The sequence below is a fragment of the Dermacentor andersoni genome, chromosome 4, assembly GCF_023375885.2.
Source record: "Dermacentor andersoni chromosome 4, qqDerAnde1_hic_scaffold, whole genome shotgun sequence".
Taxonomy (NCBI): Eukaryota; Metazoa; Arthropoda; class Arachnida; order Ixodida; family Ixodidae; genus Dermacentor; species Dermacentor andersoni.
In genome coordinates this window covers 122,815,862-122,837,475 of record NC_092817.1, presented here as the reverse complement: position 1 = coordinate 122,837,475, position 21,614 = coordinate 122,815,862, and the positions used below count along the sequence as shown (strand labels likewise).

Below are 21,614 nucleotides of genomic sequence, written 5' to 3'. Positions count from 1 at the left end.
GTACTAATGAATGGAAGGTAAGTCAAACCACCAGTTCTTGTTGATAACCTCTGCAAACATAAACAATGGAAGACAAAGCTCCTCCATCAACAGTTGGCTCAAAATAAGTCTCATTTCAATTCCCTGAAGCTTGCACTGTGAGCAATAACAAAAGGACAATGTGATCAGATTTCAGCAAAACAATGCCTGGTTCGAAAATAAACCACATTTGGAGTGCTCGCTGTCATGAAGATAAAAATATTTGTCTGCTACTAAAACCCTCCACAAGGTTCACGAGATAAGGACAATGCTTTGAACGCTTCCTAGATTAAAGCAGAAAGGCTTTTCTGTGTCAAGTGAACAATGCCTGGAAGAAAGCAAAAGCATGAAAAAGACATTGCACCATGTTTACACATGCCACATTCACTTTATTGCCTCATGCATTCTCAGTTGTCAGTGTCTACCACTTTGTATAAACAGTATATACAAATTAAAATATACATACATGGTGCCTGCACCGAATATTACATATGCACTTATGATATGTGTACAATGACGAACGTCTGGTCAGTTGAAGACCAGGAGAGTCAAAAGTAAGAGTTCATTGCTATATATCACAGTATGTAGTGCAGTGTCAAGACAGCGAGAAGGAATGCCTTCAAGGCACAATGTCGGCTGTCATACACTTGGTTACAACAACTGCGGAGCGTGACAATGCCCACCTGAAGTCAAAGTATTTACATAAATGCATTTAAGCAAGTCAATGGCCTGCAATGTGATGACTTATGCATTAAAAACACTAGCTAATGTTAAAGGCAACAATTTGTTACACTCCTGGCTATCTTTAGTGTTCTTGGGGTGAGAGTGACAGTCTTTAGGTCTTTCTCATGAACATTGTTAAGGCAGCAAGACAGCAGACCGTGTTCACGGGTGCAATATTCAAAAATGTATTCGAAGACCTCCTCAATGTTTTCGCCTGTTGCACTTGACGTCTCAAAGTAGGGCGCCTTGTCCGTTGTCCAGCCAGGATTTAAGCTCTTTGCGAAGATTTCCGCCTCGGCAACAGAAACCTGCAAATGAAAAATTGCATACTTGTGACAGCAGTGGCAAATATGCAAGACTCATGTAAAAGTCAATTGGACACTGCTGCAAGTCTCCTTGTTCTCTTGCAAGAAAGGCTCAAGAGTATTGCAAAAGAATGTGGAGTGCCTTACAAAAGCTTGCAGACCCCTGATGTTGAACAGTTCCTTGATCTGATGTGGTAATACCACTGGGGCAAGTACCACACTAAGATTTTGACATTTTTTGCAGACCTTTCCACAATGCTGTACATACAGGAGGCAAGTTCTTTAATATGTCCTTCCCCATCTCATCTTTTCTAAGATTAGCAACTGTGGTCACTAACTATACCTGATGCAGAGGTTTCAGGGAATCCTGTCATACATATCTAAAACAGTGCATAAGGAAAAGCTAGTTCTGATGCCGCTATTCCCGTATGGGTATTAGAAAGGAATGTCTTGAACAATTTATTCTCGTAAGTTTATTAGAATAATCCTACTGTGATGTCTTCCTAGTTTATGAAGGTAAAACAGTGCTTTGTGAACAAATAGTATGACCAGGAGCACAACTAAGCGCCGAAATGTGCCCCGGAATGCCAAAAATCTTGTGAAATCTTTTCTTCTGCCCTCTACCTAAGCGCAAGTGATGCTTGGTAAATTACACTGAGAAGAATTACATATGCCCGAAGACTCTTTGCAAACTCAATGTCTCATTATGCACATAAGGCATTTGAAAGTTCAATAAAGCATATATCAGTATGCAACAAGCCTCTTTTAAGAGTTTGTCAAAGAGAGGCAATGAATCTAAACAGCTACATCTATACAATCGTGCTTAGGATGGCGAGGTCTTTTGAATGCTTAATGTATGTGTCGATACACAATGTACAAAGGAAGCTAGCATCATTTCGACAATGTAAGATGTGCTAAAGTGGAGGAAATAAGAAAATAAGCCCCCACCCCTCACCCTTATTGCATTAGAGTGTACTAGATAAGCATACCCATTTTCTACAATTTGTATAAAATGGTCATTGGCATCTGCAAGTACCTTGTTTTAAGTCTTATCTGCATCACAGTAGCTTTACTGTGATGCAGCTTTCATAGTTTCCTCAGCTGATAAGACTTACAACAAGGTCGTTACGGATGCCAATGACCCTTTTCCACTAATTGTGCTTTGTTGAATAAGATGTTAAAAGACCAAAGAACAGAACTCTTCTGGAATGAAGATGGAGTAAATAGAAATGTGCCCATTTATTGAGAGAACATGGTGGACACTGCTTTGCCGATTCATGCCTTGGTTTCTCAAGTATGACAGAAATATGAACACCCTGAACACATAACTATAATTAAATTCAATGTGTCGTGCCTCTCTTCATATATGTAGCAGATTTATCTTATTAAAGTTTGATTCATCAAATTTGGCATTAAAATTTAAGTTTTAAGGTGCTCATAAACAGCACAGATAAAGTGCATACATTGAAATTCCCAATGTTTGCCTGCTGGGTTAAAAGCTACAAGTGAACTGACCTATGAGCATAGTCTACAGTGATTACATACAGAACATTAACTGCATCAGTGGAGAGAGTTTTACACCAGTGAAAAACAAAGTGCACATGAACATGAGATCACAAGTGGAATTTCATTAAAGATTTCAAAATTCGAAATTTACACAGACCAGCCTAAGTGACAGAAATTACTGAAATGTTCCGACCAAAAATGTTAATAAAATGCCTTTGCCATAAGATTCTTGCGAATGTCAATATTCATATCTTGTGGCATTTCAAGGTGACAATGAACTTTGGTCTGTCAAGTTTGTGTGAATTCTCTCCAAATTACTCTTGTAAAATGAAACAAGAAAAATGCAACCCAGTAAAGTTAGCTGCTGGGCTTAGTTGCTTTATAGCTGAATAAAAACGAAGCACAAATGTGACAGACACAATCTTGTGCCATCTTTCTCACCCGCAGTTCATTAGCACTGCATTTTGATCAATTGAGCGGTGTCAAATTTCTTCCTTTTACTGTGACAGCAGTTAACCTGTTGGCTACCAAAGCTGGTGAACGTCTGGGCCCAAAAAAGTTCACAGTCACTTTAGCATACGCCAAAGAGGGTGAAGGCGAAAGCCTGCGCATTCAAGAGGCATTCATTAAATTACTTCACATGCTCCTCAGAATGAGATTTACTTCTTATTACTTGTTTCCTCCCACCAAAGGTTGCGGCTATAGAGCTTTAACTGACACTACCTTAATTAACTGTGCCTTAACATACTTCGCCCTAATTAACACCAAAGGTGGTGGGTTCGACTCCAACCAAAGGTCAGAGCTTCGACTCCAACCAAAGGTTGTGGGTTCAAGTGCCTGAATGAACTCTATATTAATTAACTGTGCCCTAATTAACTTTGCCTTTATACCAAAGGTCACAGGCTTGACTCCCGCATAAGCTAGAAGGTTCGACTCCCACCGAAGGTCGTTGGTTGGAGTGCCTGAACGAAGTCTATTACCTGTGCCCTATTAACCTCCCCTTAACACCAAAGGTCATGGATTCGAGTACCTGAATTAACTCTATTGTAATTAACTTTGCCTTTTCTTTTTTTGCAGATGATGAGCGGCATTGAAGCCAGCTATGGAAGAACACAACGAACGTGCGAGCAGTGGCACGAGTGTGTCTCTGCGCAAGGCAAGCTCGCATTACCTTCTGCACCGCACGCAGCATTTTCAAGGCCACCGCTTGACGAGGCATTTAAGGTTCTTTCCTTAAAAAGGGGGCCATATTGCCAAAGCCAATAATTCACTGGTTGGGAGATATTGCTGGTTCAAAAAAGTATTTGTAGATAGCGCGACAGCCAATTACGCTGAACAAGTTACGAGATGTTACTAGATTGCACTAGGTGTCCACTTCAGTGGTGGTCAGATGCTTCTTGTTTTAGCCGATATTTGGAGAAAGTTTGCATGCACATTCCGACACCTATGCAACTTCAGTCAGAGCACCGGGTGCATTTGCCACATCCGATTCTGCTGGACCTGGGTAACCAAAATTCATCATGGCAGTGCAAAAGGTGCAGTACAAAAAGGATGCATTTTTTTAGTGATCATTACTACACAGCATCACATAACAAACTACAATGAAAGTTTTATGAAAGTTTTAGTAGCATGTAGAAGGCAACACAGATGGAGGCTCACTTGGCACATGTAAGTGGTAGCCAATGGCTAAAAGATCAAAACTAAGTTTGCTATGTCTATTTACTTGTCTACCTCTTCTATTATGCCACTGGCATAATGACGCACTGTTCACTTTACAACCTGTGGCTGAAGTTACAACCTGTGGCTGAATAACGAGACTTGAGCTACCAATGCTTCTGAGGATTGACTCAAGCTCCGCAGCAATGTGCAGTTGGGAGCCTGACGTACTAACCATTAAGCACCGTGCAGAATTCGTATTAAGATACTTGTGTGGGGTTTTGTGCACCAGGGAGATCTCAAGAATCGTGGCATCTGTGCATGTATTTGAGGGCACAGCAATCAATACTGTTGTCGACAAATACGGCATTATGTACATCACAAATAGGGTGTTTGAACCTTTTACCTTCCTAATCGTTTCTGAAAGGATGTTCTCAAAATGCCCTATTTCTTATTTTTATTAAACGTTCCATGGAGCCTACCCATTAAATAGATGTCACAAATAAATTCAGAACGATAATATTTAATTGGAGAACACACAATTTTTAATGCTAAAATAAAGCTGGCTTCACTGCACTGCTTGAAGTTGGCTTTTTCAGTGCCAATAAAGTAAAAAGTAACTGTCCCAAGCATGACTGAGAGTTGTGATCCAGTTGAGTGCCAAGTGAGATCACATTTAGTCACAGAGGAAGCCCTCACTTAGTATTGTTGCACTTAGTGTTCCACACAACGAGAACACCACAGTTCTTGCCAACTTTACAAACATTTCTGCCGAGATTTGAAGTTTTCTGCAGCACCACCTGTGACCAATAAACAGAACTACACACATGGATGCATTGAGATTGCCTTTGGCGAGATAAATTGGCACATTTTACCATGGACTAGCCCTGCTCACCCACGGCAGCCAGTCTGCATAACTACAGGCGGTAAAGGGCTGAGAAAATACTAGCGCCATTAATTGAGGTGCAGGCAAGATGACAGCGTCCGCTGCAAAAGTCTGCTGCTGTCACAGTCAATGAATTCAAAAATGGAGGAATAGACAAATGCTTAAGACTTTTTTGCTTTATTCAAAGACATTTGAAATCTTGCTTTTATAGAGTGGACAAATTCCACAGCCTCCATACAATCTTCTGCAAGTTTGAGCGCCTGCATGCGACCTACTTTCTTTTGCAAGTAGCAAAGTTTTCCCAAACATTCGAGTTCTCAAGCCTTATTTCTCAATTCATCTGCAACGTATCATTTTAACAAAACTAAAAATGTCACCCAACCATTACTGTTCAATTTTGTCCAAGAATGGACAACAACGATTACAAAGCAACCACGCACTCCTCACCTGCCGTTTCTTTGTGCCTAGCAGGTCATTCTTGGTCCCGACAACCACCTTTAATGCAAAGTCATCTACCACGCTCAGTAACTGGACATACCTTGTCCTGCAAAAAAAAGTACAGAGGAAGTGAAACAAACCATCAGAGCAACATGTTTATAGTAGAAAGAAAAGGAGTGGTGGTAGCTTAGAGCTCAGTTAATAGTTAACAGCTTCAGATTAGGTGACAGAAAGTGCTTGCATACCACTTGGTTACGCCAACCGCTGTTGTCACAGAAGGGTCATAAATAAAGCTTGTCTTTTTTTCATATGCAAAACACACCTCGTAATCTACAACTCTAATACAATAATGCCATGAAATCACGTAAAAAGCGTGCTTTGCTGCACACATACAAAATCCCAAAATTATAACCAAGGCTGTGCCACAGCTGGGACGCAATTGTAGCGCAAGTTCATGCGACTGAAATGTCGGCTCACTGCATACAAACTACCATTTTTGAGCACAGTCAGCTAAGCTTTCGAAATGGTCAGATTTTCCCTTCTGCACAGTTTTGGTGCAGTGCGATATTGTTCTTAATACGGAGTTATTCACATGATATCACGTACAACATTTATTGTCCTATTCACAGTTTCCACTCTGCTGCTACAGATGGGCAGATCAATATTCTCACCATGCTGGCTGTACTACAATGGTGTGGATGACAGTGCATAACTCCTATAAACACAGGGTAACCGGCAAGCTCGGCATTCATTTAGGACTTGCCACGCCGATCTAATCTGAACGAGGTGTGCTCACTTTCTCTGTGGAAATGGTTAAACAGGTAGCAAATAAATTCAAATCAGAAGTTGCGATTTCAGTGAGCTCTGATGAAGTCAAGGAATACAGACCGCTTACGTAAATACCCTAGAAAATATTTACAGAGATTCCACAGCCAACTTAATTCTACACAAGAAAAGTAGGAAGATGCCCATAAAGAAAAGGGTCAGACAAGGAGACAATCTCCAATTCTATTCACTGCATGCTTGGAAGAAGTATTCAAGCTATTAAACTGGCAAGGTTTAGGAGTAAGGATCGACGGTGAATACCTCAACAACCTTCGGTTTGCCGATGACATTGTTCTATGCAGCAACAATGCAGACGAGTTGCAATGAATGATTGAGGGCCTTAACAGGGAAAGTGCAAGAGTGGGACTGAAGATTAATATGCAGAAGACAAAGATAATGATAAATAACCTGGCAAGGGAACAAGATTTCAAGATCACAGATCAGCCTCTAGAGTCTGTGGAGGAGAACGTTTACCTAGGTCAACTAATCGCAGGGAACCCGGACCATGAGAAGGAAATTCACAGAATAAAAATGGGTTGGATCGCATACGGCAGACATCGCGAGCTCCTAAATGGGAGCTTACCGTTATCATTGAAAAGGAAAGTATACAACCAGAGCATTTTACCGGTGCTGACATACGGCGCAGAGACTTGGAGGCTGACAAAGAAGCCTGAGAACCAGTTGAGCACAGCGCAAAGAGCAATGGAATGAAGAATGCTAGGCATAACTTTAAGAGACAGAAAGAGAGCAGTTTGGATCAGAGAGCAAACGGGCATAGACTATATTCTAATAGACATTAAGAGAAAAAAATGGCGCTGGGCAGGTCATGTAATGCGCAGACTAGATAACCGTTGGACCATTAGGGTAACAGAATAGGTACCAAGAGAAGGGAAGCGCAGCAGAAGATGGCAGAAGACTAGGTGGTGCGACGAAATTAGGAAATTTGCTGGTGCTATTTGGAGTCTGTTGGCGCAGGACAGGGGTAATTGGAGATCGCAGGGAGAGGCCTTCGTCCTGCAGTGGACATGAATAGGCTGATGATGATGAAGTCAATTAGCAAACCGAACATACTCTGAGGAGAATGCTATTAAGAATGATGAGAGCAGAGGTTCAAACATATCCAGAATTAGTATGCACGATTTCTTATTTTCAACACCTTATAGCTCAGCAAAGTTAGTAAACTACTGTGAAATAAGCCTGGAATAAAATTTTAATAACAAGGATACTGTAAAGTAGCACAAACTACAGAAACAGCATTGATGAGGGCAAGATGACCAGGATACAGAAAAAATATATTAAAAATGAAATTAGTAATGCTATTTAAAACTGACAGAGAAAGTTTGTAGAATGGAGGAATGATGTTCCATGGTGATACTTAAAGAAATAAAGCCATTACAATAGTTTCTGGGTCACTGTATGACTTGACCCGTCATCAATCTGAGCTGCATTTTTTTGCTTCACAACTTTAATTACTCTAAAGTCTCAAAGAATAGGCATGCTATGAGTATTAGGCATGAGACGGGACATGAATGCCCAGCACAAATATCATCAGTGATTAGCACAGCCACCATAGTCAACGTTTTTGTATAACTAGAAATACTCCGATTTCTTCTATTATTACTTATAACTTCCTAAAAGAAAAAATCCGCAGAATTTTTTTTCTTCTTAAATTTTCACATATTCTATGCATATGTGGGAATTGATGACAAGTGAAGCCTTTTGAAGTTCACAAAGGAAATGTTATGCAAAAATAACGTTTTTGATGCAAATGTTTGCACAAAATGGTATACCTTAACTACAATTTTACACAAATGTAAAGCTAATGACACAAATGAAGTTCAATGTTCATGCAAATGTAATGTGATCAAGCAAAGGTAACGCATTGTTGGAACCGCTGCCATGTGGGGACATCATACATATAAACACAACATGAATGCACATTAAATTTATACAACATGACACATGTTGCATTGCACTGCATATCACTTCCATGACTCATAAGACAGTTTATACATGTTACACATAGCTAACGCAAGTGTTCACAATCACCAATGCAACTTCAGCTAGGGCAATTTTCACACTGTTATTTGGGTGTTGTGCCACGACTGTAGGTGATGCACCAAACGAACACATGCCTCACATCTCAACGTAGTTCTTGCTGATGGTGTTGTGCACTTGTCCAAATGGTAAGAACTGGTGTGGCGCGTGCGTCAATAAACACAAGATGGAACAAAAACATTAAATGTGTCGATCCCGTTAGCTTTCATCTCCATCATGACGTTTCTCACTGCTGATGGTTGCCATGCATTGTCATTCCGCATCCCACTTGCAGGTTTAATATTCGCCACGCACCTCTCTGCTCACAGCCGCAAAACTGCTCGTCATTATGCTTGGCATTTACAAGCCAGCCAATTCTCGGATTCTGCACCACGCTTTGCAATGTAATGGAAGGTGTTCTTATTCCGCTCAATGCTTCTTCCGAGCCTCCATCTCTCCCACATTCAATGAATGCTTTGGTCCCATTTTGTTAACTTTTTTTCTCCACACTGGGTTGCTTCTGTTGCACACTTCATTTCTCTGAACCTGACTTCCACTTTGCTGTTACCAACTTTGCGAAGAGCTTCGCTTGAAGATGCATTGATGCATAATGCATGTGACAGCTATAGAGGTTTTATGATCTGAGCAGCTTGGCGAGTGTTCAGTCTCAAAAATAAGGTGCATTTGGAGTGTGGTGCAATCCTATCAATTTGGGTGGTGTCATCTTGTCACTATCAGCTGTCCCTGTTTTCAGAGCACTCTACTATGAATCGCGTAATTGCGCAGTCTAAACAACCGAGCATTTCGTATCGCAACTTACTCCACTGACCCACAGGCCACTTGGTCACCATGGGCCAGTGGTAACAGAAGCATCTCTTTAGACTAACAGCTGTTTCAAAAGCAGTGTCTGAAGCTGCATGTGTGTGGTAAAAAGTTATCGATCAGGCAGTCGTCCTAAACAGCATGTTATGGAAATTTTGTTTAGGAAACCTGCACACTGACTTTACGCACTTGCAAGAGCATAACAAATTGATCGCAGTCAGAATGCCATCTAGTATAACACAGCATCAATGAAGTACAGTCCCGACCAAAAGTTTGGGGACCAAAGGTGCAGCTATTCCAATTTTTTTTTTTCACAGCGGGGCATTCTGGTGGAAAGCAAGGGTGCACGCGTACGCAGGCGTCTACCAAATTAAACTAATTCCAGGCCGCAAAGCTGCACTTCAAAATATTTAAATTTTTTTGCTGATGCCGTGGGCCCCAAACTTTTGATCGCGACTGTACATAAGGCAATGTTTTGTGCTGGCTGAGAGCCAGATACAGTACATAAGCCCATGTGTATATGCCACAGCATATCTCAAGGAAAACCCTGCAGAAAAAGGGTAGAAAAATGAAAATAACACTGTTACAGCTTTGCAAGTAAACAGCAGATAGTAAATGTAAATTGGACACATCTTAATGCTGCAGTATATGAAACTAAAGTACTAATGTCAGCACAAGCTGCATAGCTTTTTTTTTACATGGAGATCTAAGAATTTGATAAGTGTTTCCCTAAATCAAAGCAGACCAGCAGTTGTGTTTGGCTAATTTCAATATATGGTCACCTTGGCTGGAAGTCTAATTTAATTCATATTCAGCAGTAAAATGTCACAACTGCTGAATGACAATGTTGGCTGGAAACTCCAGAATTTGAAAGCATAAACCCAAGAAGCATAACCACAAGGCCTTAAGGCTATATTCATCAACAAATTCTTTCACATGTCTTGGGCATGTCAATTCTTTCACAAGCCTTAGCAAGTTAAAGGCCCATGCATTGCAAATGCTCAGATGAAAATCTGAAGACCTTGTGCACTAAAATGCCACACACTTGAAAAAGATGCTCGACTTGCGATCACATACAACACTGGCGCTGCCCTATACAGTCATGTCAAATTAATGTAACAAAAGTGTTCCGTGTCCAAAATGTGGAAGACTTGCACAGAGCTAATGCAGTAATGGTAACTACGAGGCTATCTATGACTATGCTTGTTTCTGATAGCGTGATGTACTTTGTGCAACAAAACATTACAAATTGCAGGGCCACTGAAATGGTGCTGTATTTAGAATAATACATGTATGTCAATTTGCACACAAGTTTAAGACAACAGTAGAGGCTTGGGTGTGTTGGTAATTTATTCTAACACAAGCGAAGTGCAAAGATGGGCACAAGACAGATACACACCGTGGTGTGTGTGTGTTTGTGCATGTGTGTGTGTCCATTTTGTCCCCGCCTTCTGCACTGTGCTTGTGTTTATGACAGGTTCAAGGCATGGAAAGCAGTGTATTTATGACTTGAGTAACATTCACCAACTGTAAAGACTAACTCTTCTGGCAAGTTAAGGGGGATAAAGCACCAGGTGCAGAGTACTTTTATACACCAGCCTGTAAACAGTGAACACAGCAGAAAGTACCATCAAAGGGCCATGAAAGGTAAATCAATGAAGATTAGTGTTTTCGTATAACCAACGCAATACATCACTTTTATCACGAAGTGAAGTAGTCAAGTCAGGAAATGACAGGATTGATGCTGCCATAGTGAAAATAAGGTACCAGATCCCATGACATACCAGATCTCACGCTCTGCATGTTTCGGTAAATCAGTCAACTGCTGATAAAATTTTCCTCGGGCTACATTTCAACATGAAAGAAATTGCGATTTGGCCAATTTATTGGATTTTGTCCACATAACTCAATGGTGCTGCCTATTCAAGTCAATCTTGCCTGTGCCTTTCATAGGAACGTGGGACCCTTTTCTTTCTCTTCTGGCTTTGACTCGAAGTAGGCAGTAGCCCACAGTATAGTATAACCTCATGGATTGCCAAAACTATGCAGGAGACATCATTTAGCGCAGGCAATATGAATTGCAGAACAATAAGTGTTTGCCTTCAGGTCACAAATTTCTCAGCAACTAAGTCCGGTTAGGATAAAATTTTGGAAGGGTAATATAATAACCTGGATTAATTCAATGCTAGGCATAAGGGCCACTTAGATAGCTAGAGATACTAATGAGTCACTGCGAGAATGCATATCAACCTCCCTGCAGAAGATTTGCTGAAACTAGATTACGCCTCTGGAACTATAACGGCATTTCTTTAGCAGGTAAAACTTATTGAATGGCAAAGTTCTTTAACCCTTTAAGGACAAGTCATAAATATCCAGAAAAAAATTGAAATTTTTTATCGAAATGTGGAAAACACATCGAGAGTAAGCATAATCAACAACAACAACAAAAAAATTTCGGATACCTTTTCAGCAATAGGGGGTAAACCCCAGGCAGGAAACTGGAAGTGGGCTTCACCCCAAGCCACTTAAGGCTTCATTTTCAATTTGCAGAGACAGCCCTCATCATACGTGAACCGTAGGTGCACACGTTTCATTTGCTTCACATCATACGTGTGACACCACAGTAGCTGCATATCTTGCATCGGTCTGTCTCCTCTGACCTTGTTTTGACAAGACAGTGAGTCGCATGCCAAACTGCTTACTCATGATACGTTCCTGCTCTAAACCAACACATGATGCTTGCTGCCTGTCATTCAGTGTTGGCCAAAGGCAGTTAGCCATAAACCATACTCAATACTGAAACTGGGCAAGAAAAAAATTTTTCATGATATGTTGCCTATAGGCAATACTTGTCAAAAAGTGTTAAACATCTGTACTGCCATGTAGTGGTAGCTTTGGCATTGTGATAAGAGACCTTATGGTATTTTATCATTTGTCTACTTCTAGCTTAAGAAAGTCCGAATGTAATTTTCTTTGTTAGTATCAGAATTCAATGCAATCTTTCTTGTAAACAGTCAACTTCTACTAATATGTTATTTCAGCCTGCTTTCTAATCCAACTTTTAGTCGTCGCAGCAAATACAGTGCTTTCTGAACACTGTTTTTTTTTAATTTGAACATTCAGTAAGCTGGTGCAGTTTTCTTTCTTTTGCATATCTTGCTAGGGTTGAACAGAAGCGTAAACAGTTACTGGATATGGCCAATAGCTGGTGCTATCCTATTATATAGCTTGATGCTCCAGAAATTTGAAGATGGCATTTTCAACTGTCCAATCTGGCATAACATCTATTTTGACAAAAGTAATTCATTCGCTATTTGCTAATTCAGAACAGAAATTCATCACTTTAAGTTGACATCTCAGGTTGATCACATCCACAAAGTTAGGGAAAAGCTCCACTGTATGGCACTTACATTAATGCCTTAAAGGTTTCGCGGCTCGTAACGTCAAAGGCCATGATTGCGACGTCAGCATTTCTGCAGTAGAACATGCTCAAGCCAACATAGCGTTCTTGTCCTGCTGTGTCCTGGGCAAGAAGAAAACGCAGGCAGGTTAGTTAGGTGCATAAGTACACCTAACTTCGTATAAAACCAGCAAAGTTCACATCTCATGCTATCCATTCTTAAAATATTTCAGGTGCACTATTTTTCCTGTCAAAGACGAAAAAAAAAATTCTTACTCGACAGCCAGAAAATTTACTTTTGAACAATAATTTGCAAGCTGCAGGGTGTTTTCGACCAGTAAGGGCTTTCAATATCAGGCACGATGTTGAATGCAGAAACAAATGCAATTAAATAATGCATGAGAGTATAACTACAAGAGCAAAAGACGAAGCTTACCCATATTGCAATATTGTGTTTCCCTCTCATTTTCAAGGTGAATGATGCACCAAGAGTTGCCTGTGAACATACAGAGTATTCAAACGATTAACATTATCGGCAAGGACGGACCCCGTTCACTGCAACTGAAACTGCATCAACTGACCAAACGTTATGCACGTTAAATCAATATTGAATCTCATACTGTCAACTGCTGGCCTCCTAGCTAGCTCTGATAACATAGCGACTGTTTAGGTCTAGCAGTGGTGTAGGGTTCAACTCCCGAGACAAGGTCAATTTTTCTTCTACAGCAAAGCTTCATTTAATGAAAAACAGTTTCTTGCTTTAATTCTTGTGCTGAATCAATACCCTTTCCCGACTTTCTGTAATACTAGAACCTCGCGGGTAATAATAAAATTCTGGCGGGGGCCAACATCTTTCACAAATTGGAGTGTTTCGTCCTGGCTGCTAAACATAAGCTGAATCCCAGTTGCAGATATTCATAAGATATGCATTTCTATATGTTCACTTGCCCGATAAGTCTTTTCTAATATAACTGCTAAAATATGTAACGCTAACAATACAACTCGTATTTTTTTTTTTTTTTTAAGAGTGGCGGCGTGCCCAAAAGGGTACGCCCCTCCCTCTCCCCCCACTAAAGCTTGAACGCCGTGCACATGCGCGAGTATTAAACAGACGTTGCAAGGCTGTGTGCATCCTTAAATTGGAATTTGATTTAGGGCTTACGTTTAAGGACAGCGAAGCCGAAGATGAGACAGCAATTTCAACGACCGCAACCTGCATATCCGCCTCGTAATGAGCGCTCAGTGAAGATGTGTGCAATAATTATATTTTTTCTTTACTTAGCGCAGCTGAGCAGGAAAAGCCAAAAGTGGCCTGTGGGTACAAAATGCCGAAGCTCAACAAGATGTACTGATTGTGCTAAAAAAAGAAAGAAAGTACACTATATGCTCGTACTTACTTTAGGATAATCTTCAAACCGCCTCTCGATGTAGCGAATGAGGAGGGAAGTTTTGCCGACATTCGAATCTCCCAGAATAATCACTTTCATGTCACTGCGCAGATAACAAACACAATTACCAACACACAGGGAATTCGGTAACCAACTCGCGGTTGCCCGCACATTGCACAGGTCAAACGCAACAGTTGGCTTCATCAGCACAGTACGTACGCTGTCTGAAGTTTCACGCCCATGTTTTCTCGGTGCAGCATCCAACTTGATCGGCGTTCACGCTTTCCTCGCCGGTCGAGGGTCTCTTGCTGGGCGGACAGCACGTGCGGCATGTTCGACTGGAAAGCCGGGTTGTGGATACTCGGCTCCAACGTCGCTGACTTATCGGAGCCATCGGCGAAGGGGCGGGAATCCTTCACTCTCTCCCCAGACAGCCAGAAACCGCGTTTGTTTGAGTTGACGCTGCTGACGCACCCGTGCGCAGTATGGCCTGTCAAAGAGATAGCATTGAGAATGCCCGCGCCGAGCGGCCGGGAGAACGCACGGACTGCTTAATTTCTGGCGCCACGATGCTCCCGCGCAGCAGCCTTGTCGCGCAGAGGCGCGTAGAACAATACAAGCACTTTTGACCTGTCACGCTTGTGTCATGCTTCAGCTCAAAGGGGCAAGCATCATAATCAACACGGTAGAAAAAAAGATCGTCAGACACTAACACGTAAACTAGAAGCGCCTTCCCCTGCGCTACCTGTGCGCAAGCACACACCAACAAATAACAAACGTTGCCCTCTAAGCCAGAGCTCAAGCCGTAGCCATTCAGATCGAAGATTTCGGTTTCGGTGTCTGCGCACGAAAGTGCGCCTGATACGTTTGCTAATGACGTCTAAATCTTTGCCTCTTGCTACTTTACTGTCATTGCAAGAGCATAAGAAAAACATAGAGTGATTCATGCAAATATCTAAGACCGGCTAATTGCATACGCCATGTGCGCACAAGCTTGACATTGTCCGAAATACTGATCAACATTCATGAAAGCCACAAATGGCTAGTTTGCTAACACGACTGCATAAACAGAAAATAAAGATAGCAAAGTTTATAACCTTACATTATGTAAAAGGCGCAGAAAATATCCATTGTGCGATGTCGAGGCCCTTTATTATTAGGTGGCCGAATATATTCTTATAATGCCGCCCTAATTCTGCTACGTAAAACAGGTTCTGAGTAGCCCAGGATCTCAATTCGCTTTTGGTGGCTCTTCACAAGGACAACTCGACGCATTTCTTTCCTCTGGGTTTTCTTTTTTTTTTAATCTAGTGCTAGCCAGAGTAAATTTTGCAGTTTTTCACAGCTCTCAAGTTCACGTGCGCGCACAAGACGCAGTATGTACAGTTGTAATTAAAAACGATATATATTAATAAATAAAAGCACAGTTTTTTTTTTTTCAATATCTTCAACGGGGGAACTTCTCGTGCCTGATACTGGTCATAGGAGACGGGAAAGAGAAATGTGCACGTGAGTATATAAGCACTTCCATTTTCAAGAAGCAATAAGCAGTCGTGGTCGTAGATTGAGAAGATTGGGCTTGCCTTGCCTCAAGAAGACAATCGAATCCTGCGTTATGAAAATTAGGAAGCATAGTGGTACGGCTGGCAGAGCGGAGCGAAAAGAGCTGCCGTAGATCTAGAGCACCTCCTAACTCGTCAAACCCATCCTCCAGAGCACTGTAACATCACACTTTGTGCATGCGTCATAACTCTTTGGGTATGTAGCTGTAATGTGAGCTACAGTAGCTCTGCTTTGCCGCAAGCGGTTTTAGCTTACAGAACACCGCTACTTTCTAGAGAATCCACGTTGGCAAAGTGACCTGCAACACAGCGCAAGTAAATGCAGGGCAAGGGAAATATTGGGTGATTGACTGGAGAAAATTCCGGTTGGCTATACTCGACTCCGAAGTAATAAAAAAAAATCAAAGCAAGTAGTGCAGCAGACAGTGTTGTTACTGGACGGATCATTGCCCTCTGCGATACTGCGCGAGGCAATGTTGATTTTACTGCGCGAACTACTGTGGTAGCTATCTCTTTCGCTGCTTTCCACTTTGAGCAAAACTGCGATAATTCTTTTCCCTTGTTGTCATTACTCTTGATTCGAGATTTGATGAGAATTCCAAGGCACGGAGGCAGCGTCGCAGTTTAACGGAGCGCAAAGATTCCACGCCTGTTAAATTTGGTTGTGCGTTTCTTTCACCCGTAATTGTTTGCTCGATCAGGTTTAACGTAGACAAGGTGCTATACCTGAAAACATTACTAAAGGAATCCGCATCTCTTAAAGTGCTAATTGTGTTTAAGTAAAACATTCAGGGTTAATTCAACTTTCTGGAGTTGCCTAAGCTGCACCGAGCTCTCAATTCCGCTCCCACCGGATTGTGAAAGCCGCGTCCTCGGAATCGCACCCTCGACCGAGCCTCAAAGGTAAAGGAACACAAAGGTAACGCTGTTTCGCGCTCGAGCAACATTTCGGAGGCGAATGGAACAAACTCATAAGTTCATTCTAAAGGCCAAATGATAAGCTGAGTTTTGAATCCACATCGATACTACCCGTTGGACGATTTGCAACTTCAGCTTTCTCAGTCTTACATACTGAAATTATACTAAAATTTAACGTTCCTATTAGTGCATAAACTTTTTTTCATTCGCGACGTTAGATAGATTGCATATACGTCCTCATTTTAGTTTTTTCTTAAGTTCGAATACATCTTTGAAAGAAAAATGCCTTTTGGAGATTGCTTATAGCTGTTAATTGAGCGGGAAGCTTAGGCGTAAGTCATTTTTTTTCAAATGTGCCGTGGCACAATTACCGAGATATTAGTAATTACATTTAGAATTGCTGTCAAATCTCAATTTCACGGAAACCAGTATTACGAAATTTTCGATTTAACGAACACATATCCGCATAGCGTCAAATGCGTTACAGACCTTGAAGCAACAAAGTGAAATCAATGCCTCGTCCGAATAAACGAAATATTGGGGGAAAATATCGGTAAAATATGGGAACGCCGGATTTGTGTTCAAACGACCGACACCCTTCGCCGGTCAAGAAGGTTTGTCGCTACCATAGCGGAACGAAAGACTAGCTCCACGGGCTCACATTATTGATAAGCGCGCACACACGCATTAATTTTATTGTATATTCTTTGCTCCTAAATAGGTATAGCAATATTGGCCCGAGTGTCTTAAATGTTATCAATTTAGCAAAGTTCTCGATTTAACGAGGCGATTCTCCCGTCTCTCCGGCTACATTAGGTCGAGGTTTAACTTAATTGCTTCAGGCTACGTCTTTCGAATGTGGAACTGAAGCACGGTCAGTGCTGAAAGCACGTAAGGCCCATTTCTGAAGACGGCGTCATTTTCGATCCATACATCCACGATACATGGCCGCATAGACGTTTAACGTGGTTTTCACGTAGGGTGTTTATCGAAGGTAATTTCAAAAAAATATATATATAATACGACATATGATGCCAGTCTATATTTCGGCGCACATTTTGGGTACACTTGTTGATGAAGCCAGGGAATCCAAGGCTGACAGCATGCGGCCTCAAGCAAATAATAGAATAGTTAATCAGTTTACCGCTCTTAATTCGCCCATAACACACTAAGTTGAAAAGAAGAAGTGAGTGCCAAAAGAAGAAAAAGACAAAACACTCTGCAGAATCTAGCGTTGCCTTCTACGACAGTTCGCGCCTCCTTCAGCAGCGAGTGATACCGATAAACGACTCGATATCTAATGCTACAAGAAACGATAAGACGCTGTGAACTGGGTGCGTGCGTGGCGTGTTTTGGCTATCGAACGGCACACAAGCTTTTCCCACGACGTCCTTCTGAGAACGATGCCAGATTATGATTTTCCAGAAATTTGCTAAGCAATTGTTGACTGCTGCGGCGGTACTGGAAGAGAGCTTTATTAAGAAAGAAGCAAACCTTAAATCGCCATAGTCTTACAAATTTGAGCTACAAACTGCTCAGAAACTCTGCGCAATAAATTTTCCGCGAAGAGACCATCAAAATGTTTTTGTTCCTCAGCATCCTTTCTTTCTTGCACTTCTTTGTTTATTTTTCCTTTGAAAAGGGGATCCCGGGATGGGTTGACGGCCAATTTTACTTCTTATTGACACGATTCTGCTATTATACTATATGTCAAGAAATTTTAAAAAAATAAAGGGGGGGGATCACTGCACTGCCATTTACTTAAAGCATCTTAAATATTTCTGTCACTTCGCCGTCGTCATACAGCCATCGTCATGCCATCGTGCCCATGGGCTACCTTGGCAAGCCAGTGCCATACTAAAGTGGGCCGATGCAGGAGGCAGTGCATTTCACATATTACCGAAGCAGCGGAAGTCTCAGAATGAGTACTTTAGATGTTGAATAAACGTGACTTCAGCAAATACGATGTGCCACCGCAGTGCTTGAATGACGATCGCATTCCCGTCGACAGTCATCATCAGATGAGTCCTGCAGCCATTTTTTTTTTTGTTGCTTGGTATTTGGAGCTTGGTATGTTGCGATAGTCGGCTCTAATGGTAGCGTACCTTCTCATACTCCTGCATAAAAAATAACACACAAACACACAAAGACGCACACACAGACACATCGCACACGCACACACACACACACACACACACACACACACACACACACACACACACACACACACACACACACACACACACACACGACACCCTTCTCCCTTAAAAGGAAGAGGGATAGGAAGGACGCACGAGAGGGTGACAAGAACAGAGATATAGCGTCAGCGCCGGCCATTATGCTCGCTCGCGTTATGAACGGCATCACAGGAAATAATCACGTCGGTTTGATAAGAAGTGGGCTCGCGATGAGGAGCAATGGCCCGGTGACGATGACCTGGAGAGTAGCGTTTCTGTACGCACTTCATATTCGGACGAAACGGAAATACATGGAGTTCATACTCTGCAATCTTGGTCGTATGATGAGAGCAGCGTGGGATTCTTGAGCAACCTTTCTCGGTTCGAAATTGTCAAAAAAAAAAAAAGAGAGATCAGTTACATGCATTCCCCTTTCCTGTCATTTTTTTTTTCATAATCAAGAACACTTTGCCTTCGAAATAAAGGAATTTTATTTTTCTCGCGTCCTCAGCTTATAAAATGCGCCTGATGAAATAAAAGAACGCTTTTTTCACTTTCTTTTGCGATTTGCCTTCCTCGCCTTAATTTCATTTGCAAATATAATATCTTCGCTTCTTATGACTGCCCTTTCATTTCTCTTAGTTTTGTCTGCGTTTAGTCAAACGACTGATCGCGGAATGAGTCGACCCCCGAAGCAGGTGTTTGTAAATACAGATATGGTAAAACAGAAAAGTATGCGCGTGCTTACACAGACGTCGTGCGAAAAAACGAAAAGCAGAAACACTGGACACTTGGAAATTGAGAAAGAAAGGAAAATCACCACGGCCAGTAATTATCCTTGGTCGAGAATAGCCGTGGGGGCAACCCAAAGAAAAGTCAGAGTCACGGCTAAGTGGTCGGTCGTGTAGAGGGAGGCGGCTATGTACGCAGCGCGTACAAAGGAACGAGTGGTGAAGGATGAACTGCGATTTCCTATCATAACTTGGCACCGTCTGGCGATTCATTTCTTGTTTTTTGCCCAAATAAATCTATAGGGTACTCCGATACAAGACCGATTGCACGTTGTTCCGGAATATCATGAGAGCTAGACTAATCAATTAGCGTGAATCCGGTCCACTCAATAAGTGGACATTGGACGACAACGGCATGATCGAATTCGAGCTCTGTACGCTGGGGGTCAGTGAGTCACTTCTGTTTGGTTACGTGAGCTAGCTCCAAATAAAGGGGTTGATTTCCTACGGGAGCGAAAGCTATGGATGAGTCTTTGTTTTTCTGTCTCCGTTTATCTTTGTAGGCACGGCCAGTGCGGTTTTCGTTTTGTTTTCTTGTTGCAGCTTTACCGCAACGTTATCTCTAGATATTCTCGTGTGTATGTTCGCTTGCGCGCGCGCCTGTGTGTGTGTAACGTCTACCTTCCAGGTGACGTTAGCGAAGTGCTCAACCAAGGACCTCACTATGACTTCAGGCCATGGTGAGGAGGATTGGCAGGAGTGCTCCTGAAACCGACGCTGACCGATGCCTCTCGGAAGATCTGGACGTGCTTGAAAGAACTGCTGTACACGTCTGTACGCACGATCTGAACGGCAAGCTTACCTACCCAAAGAACAACTCATTATTCTTAGCTCCGGCCGATAAAGAGGGCAGTTTCACTGTGCTTGAAAAAGGCGTGTACAGTACAAAGGCATTGGAAGCCATAAATTCCACGTTTGTTAAGCGGAATGACGTGTGACTCGAAAGAGTTACAAAAGAGCTAGGCGCCTAGACTGTGCAAGAACTTTAATTCGAATGCCCTGAGTTGGAGAAGGAGAAGGAGGAATAAAAAAAGGAAGGAAAGGTATAGAGGTCAGCCAGACGCGCGCCTGGTTTTCTAACCTACGCTTAGAAAAGGGGGTTAAGGAATGAAAAGAAAGAAGAGGGAGAGAGGAAGATACTATCAATGTGAACATGTGCGGTTGTCCATCACTTCACGCCTACAATCGATCACCGAGGCCAGTCGATTTCTTGAACCGTAGCAACGATCGCGTCGCTTTGTAAGCCTGCGACGTGTCTGGTCATGGTCCAAGATCAAGAACCTCTGTCTCTGAAAATGGTCTGCTGTCTAATCGGTTTAATACAGATGACAAAAAACACAACACACCTTCAATCGTCTCTTCACACTTGCATGAATCACAGATACAGGGAGGGAAAGAGATAAGAAGGCAGGGAGGTTAACCAGAATCATGTCCGGTTGGCTACCCTACACCGGGGGAAAAAGAAAGGGGAAACAAAGATAACAGGGAGAGAGAGGAGGGAAGGAAAGAAGGAAATTGCAGTGAGTTCGCTGACGTGTGTGGCCTTACAGAAATTGCATTAATAGTCACAGTTGGTCGCACAAGATCCAACACCTGCAAGTCTAACCTGCGTACGATACAGAGTATTCAAGCCCAAGCCCTTAAGATATGTCTTGGCTTACCACGCAGTGCATCAACGGCTGAAACCATTGCCCTTGCGCAGGATTACCCAATCACGACGCACATTACCGTTGAGACAATGCGTATGCACCTCAGGCATTATGCTAGTACCCCTTCCCACCACTTGGCGAGCCTCACTGCTGCAAGGCCCTGCTCGACATTTAGCGGCATTGTCAGTGCACATCGTGCGTCGTTTACTTCAGGGTACGCACCTGCGGCCAAGCCAGTGTTTCCTCAGTGGTGTTTGAGCCGTCCACAAGTACATCTAATGATTCCAGGACTACAGAAGAAGACAGATCTACCGGCCTCTGCTCTAAAACAGTTGACCTTACTTCTTTTGCATGAAAAGTACAGCAACCACGTGCGCATCTATACCGATGGATCAACTACGTCGTGCAGTTCCGGTGGTGCCGTGGTGATACCAACGCGAGGAATGACACTGCGCTTCAAGACATCGCATGTCACGACCTCAATGGTGGTAGAACTAACGGCCCTGAGTCGAG

At 42.3% G+C, this 21,614-nt stretch overlaps 1 protein-coding gene across 1 annotated transcript; it reads right to left on the bottom strand.

Moving 5' to 3' along the window:
- Positions 1–386: 386 nt before the first annotated feature.
- LOC126537565 (ras-related protein Rab-7a-like) lies at positions 387–14,709 on the bottom strand. Its single transcript, XM_050184677.3, has 6 exons — positions 14,224–14,709; positions 14,014–14,107; positions 13,053–13,112; positions 12,627–12,739; positions 5,542–5,638; positions 387–1,049 (listed from the first exon to the last, which is right to left on the bottom strand). The coding sequence occupies exons 1-6, from the start codon at positions 14,334–14,336 to the stop codon at positions 789–791; spliced, it is 738 nt and encodes a 245-aa protein (XP_050040634.1). The 5' UTR covers positions 14,337–14,709; the 3' UTR covers positions 387–788.
- Between the last annotated feature and the right edge of the window lie 6,905 nt (positions 14,710–21,614).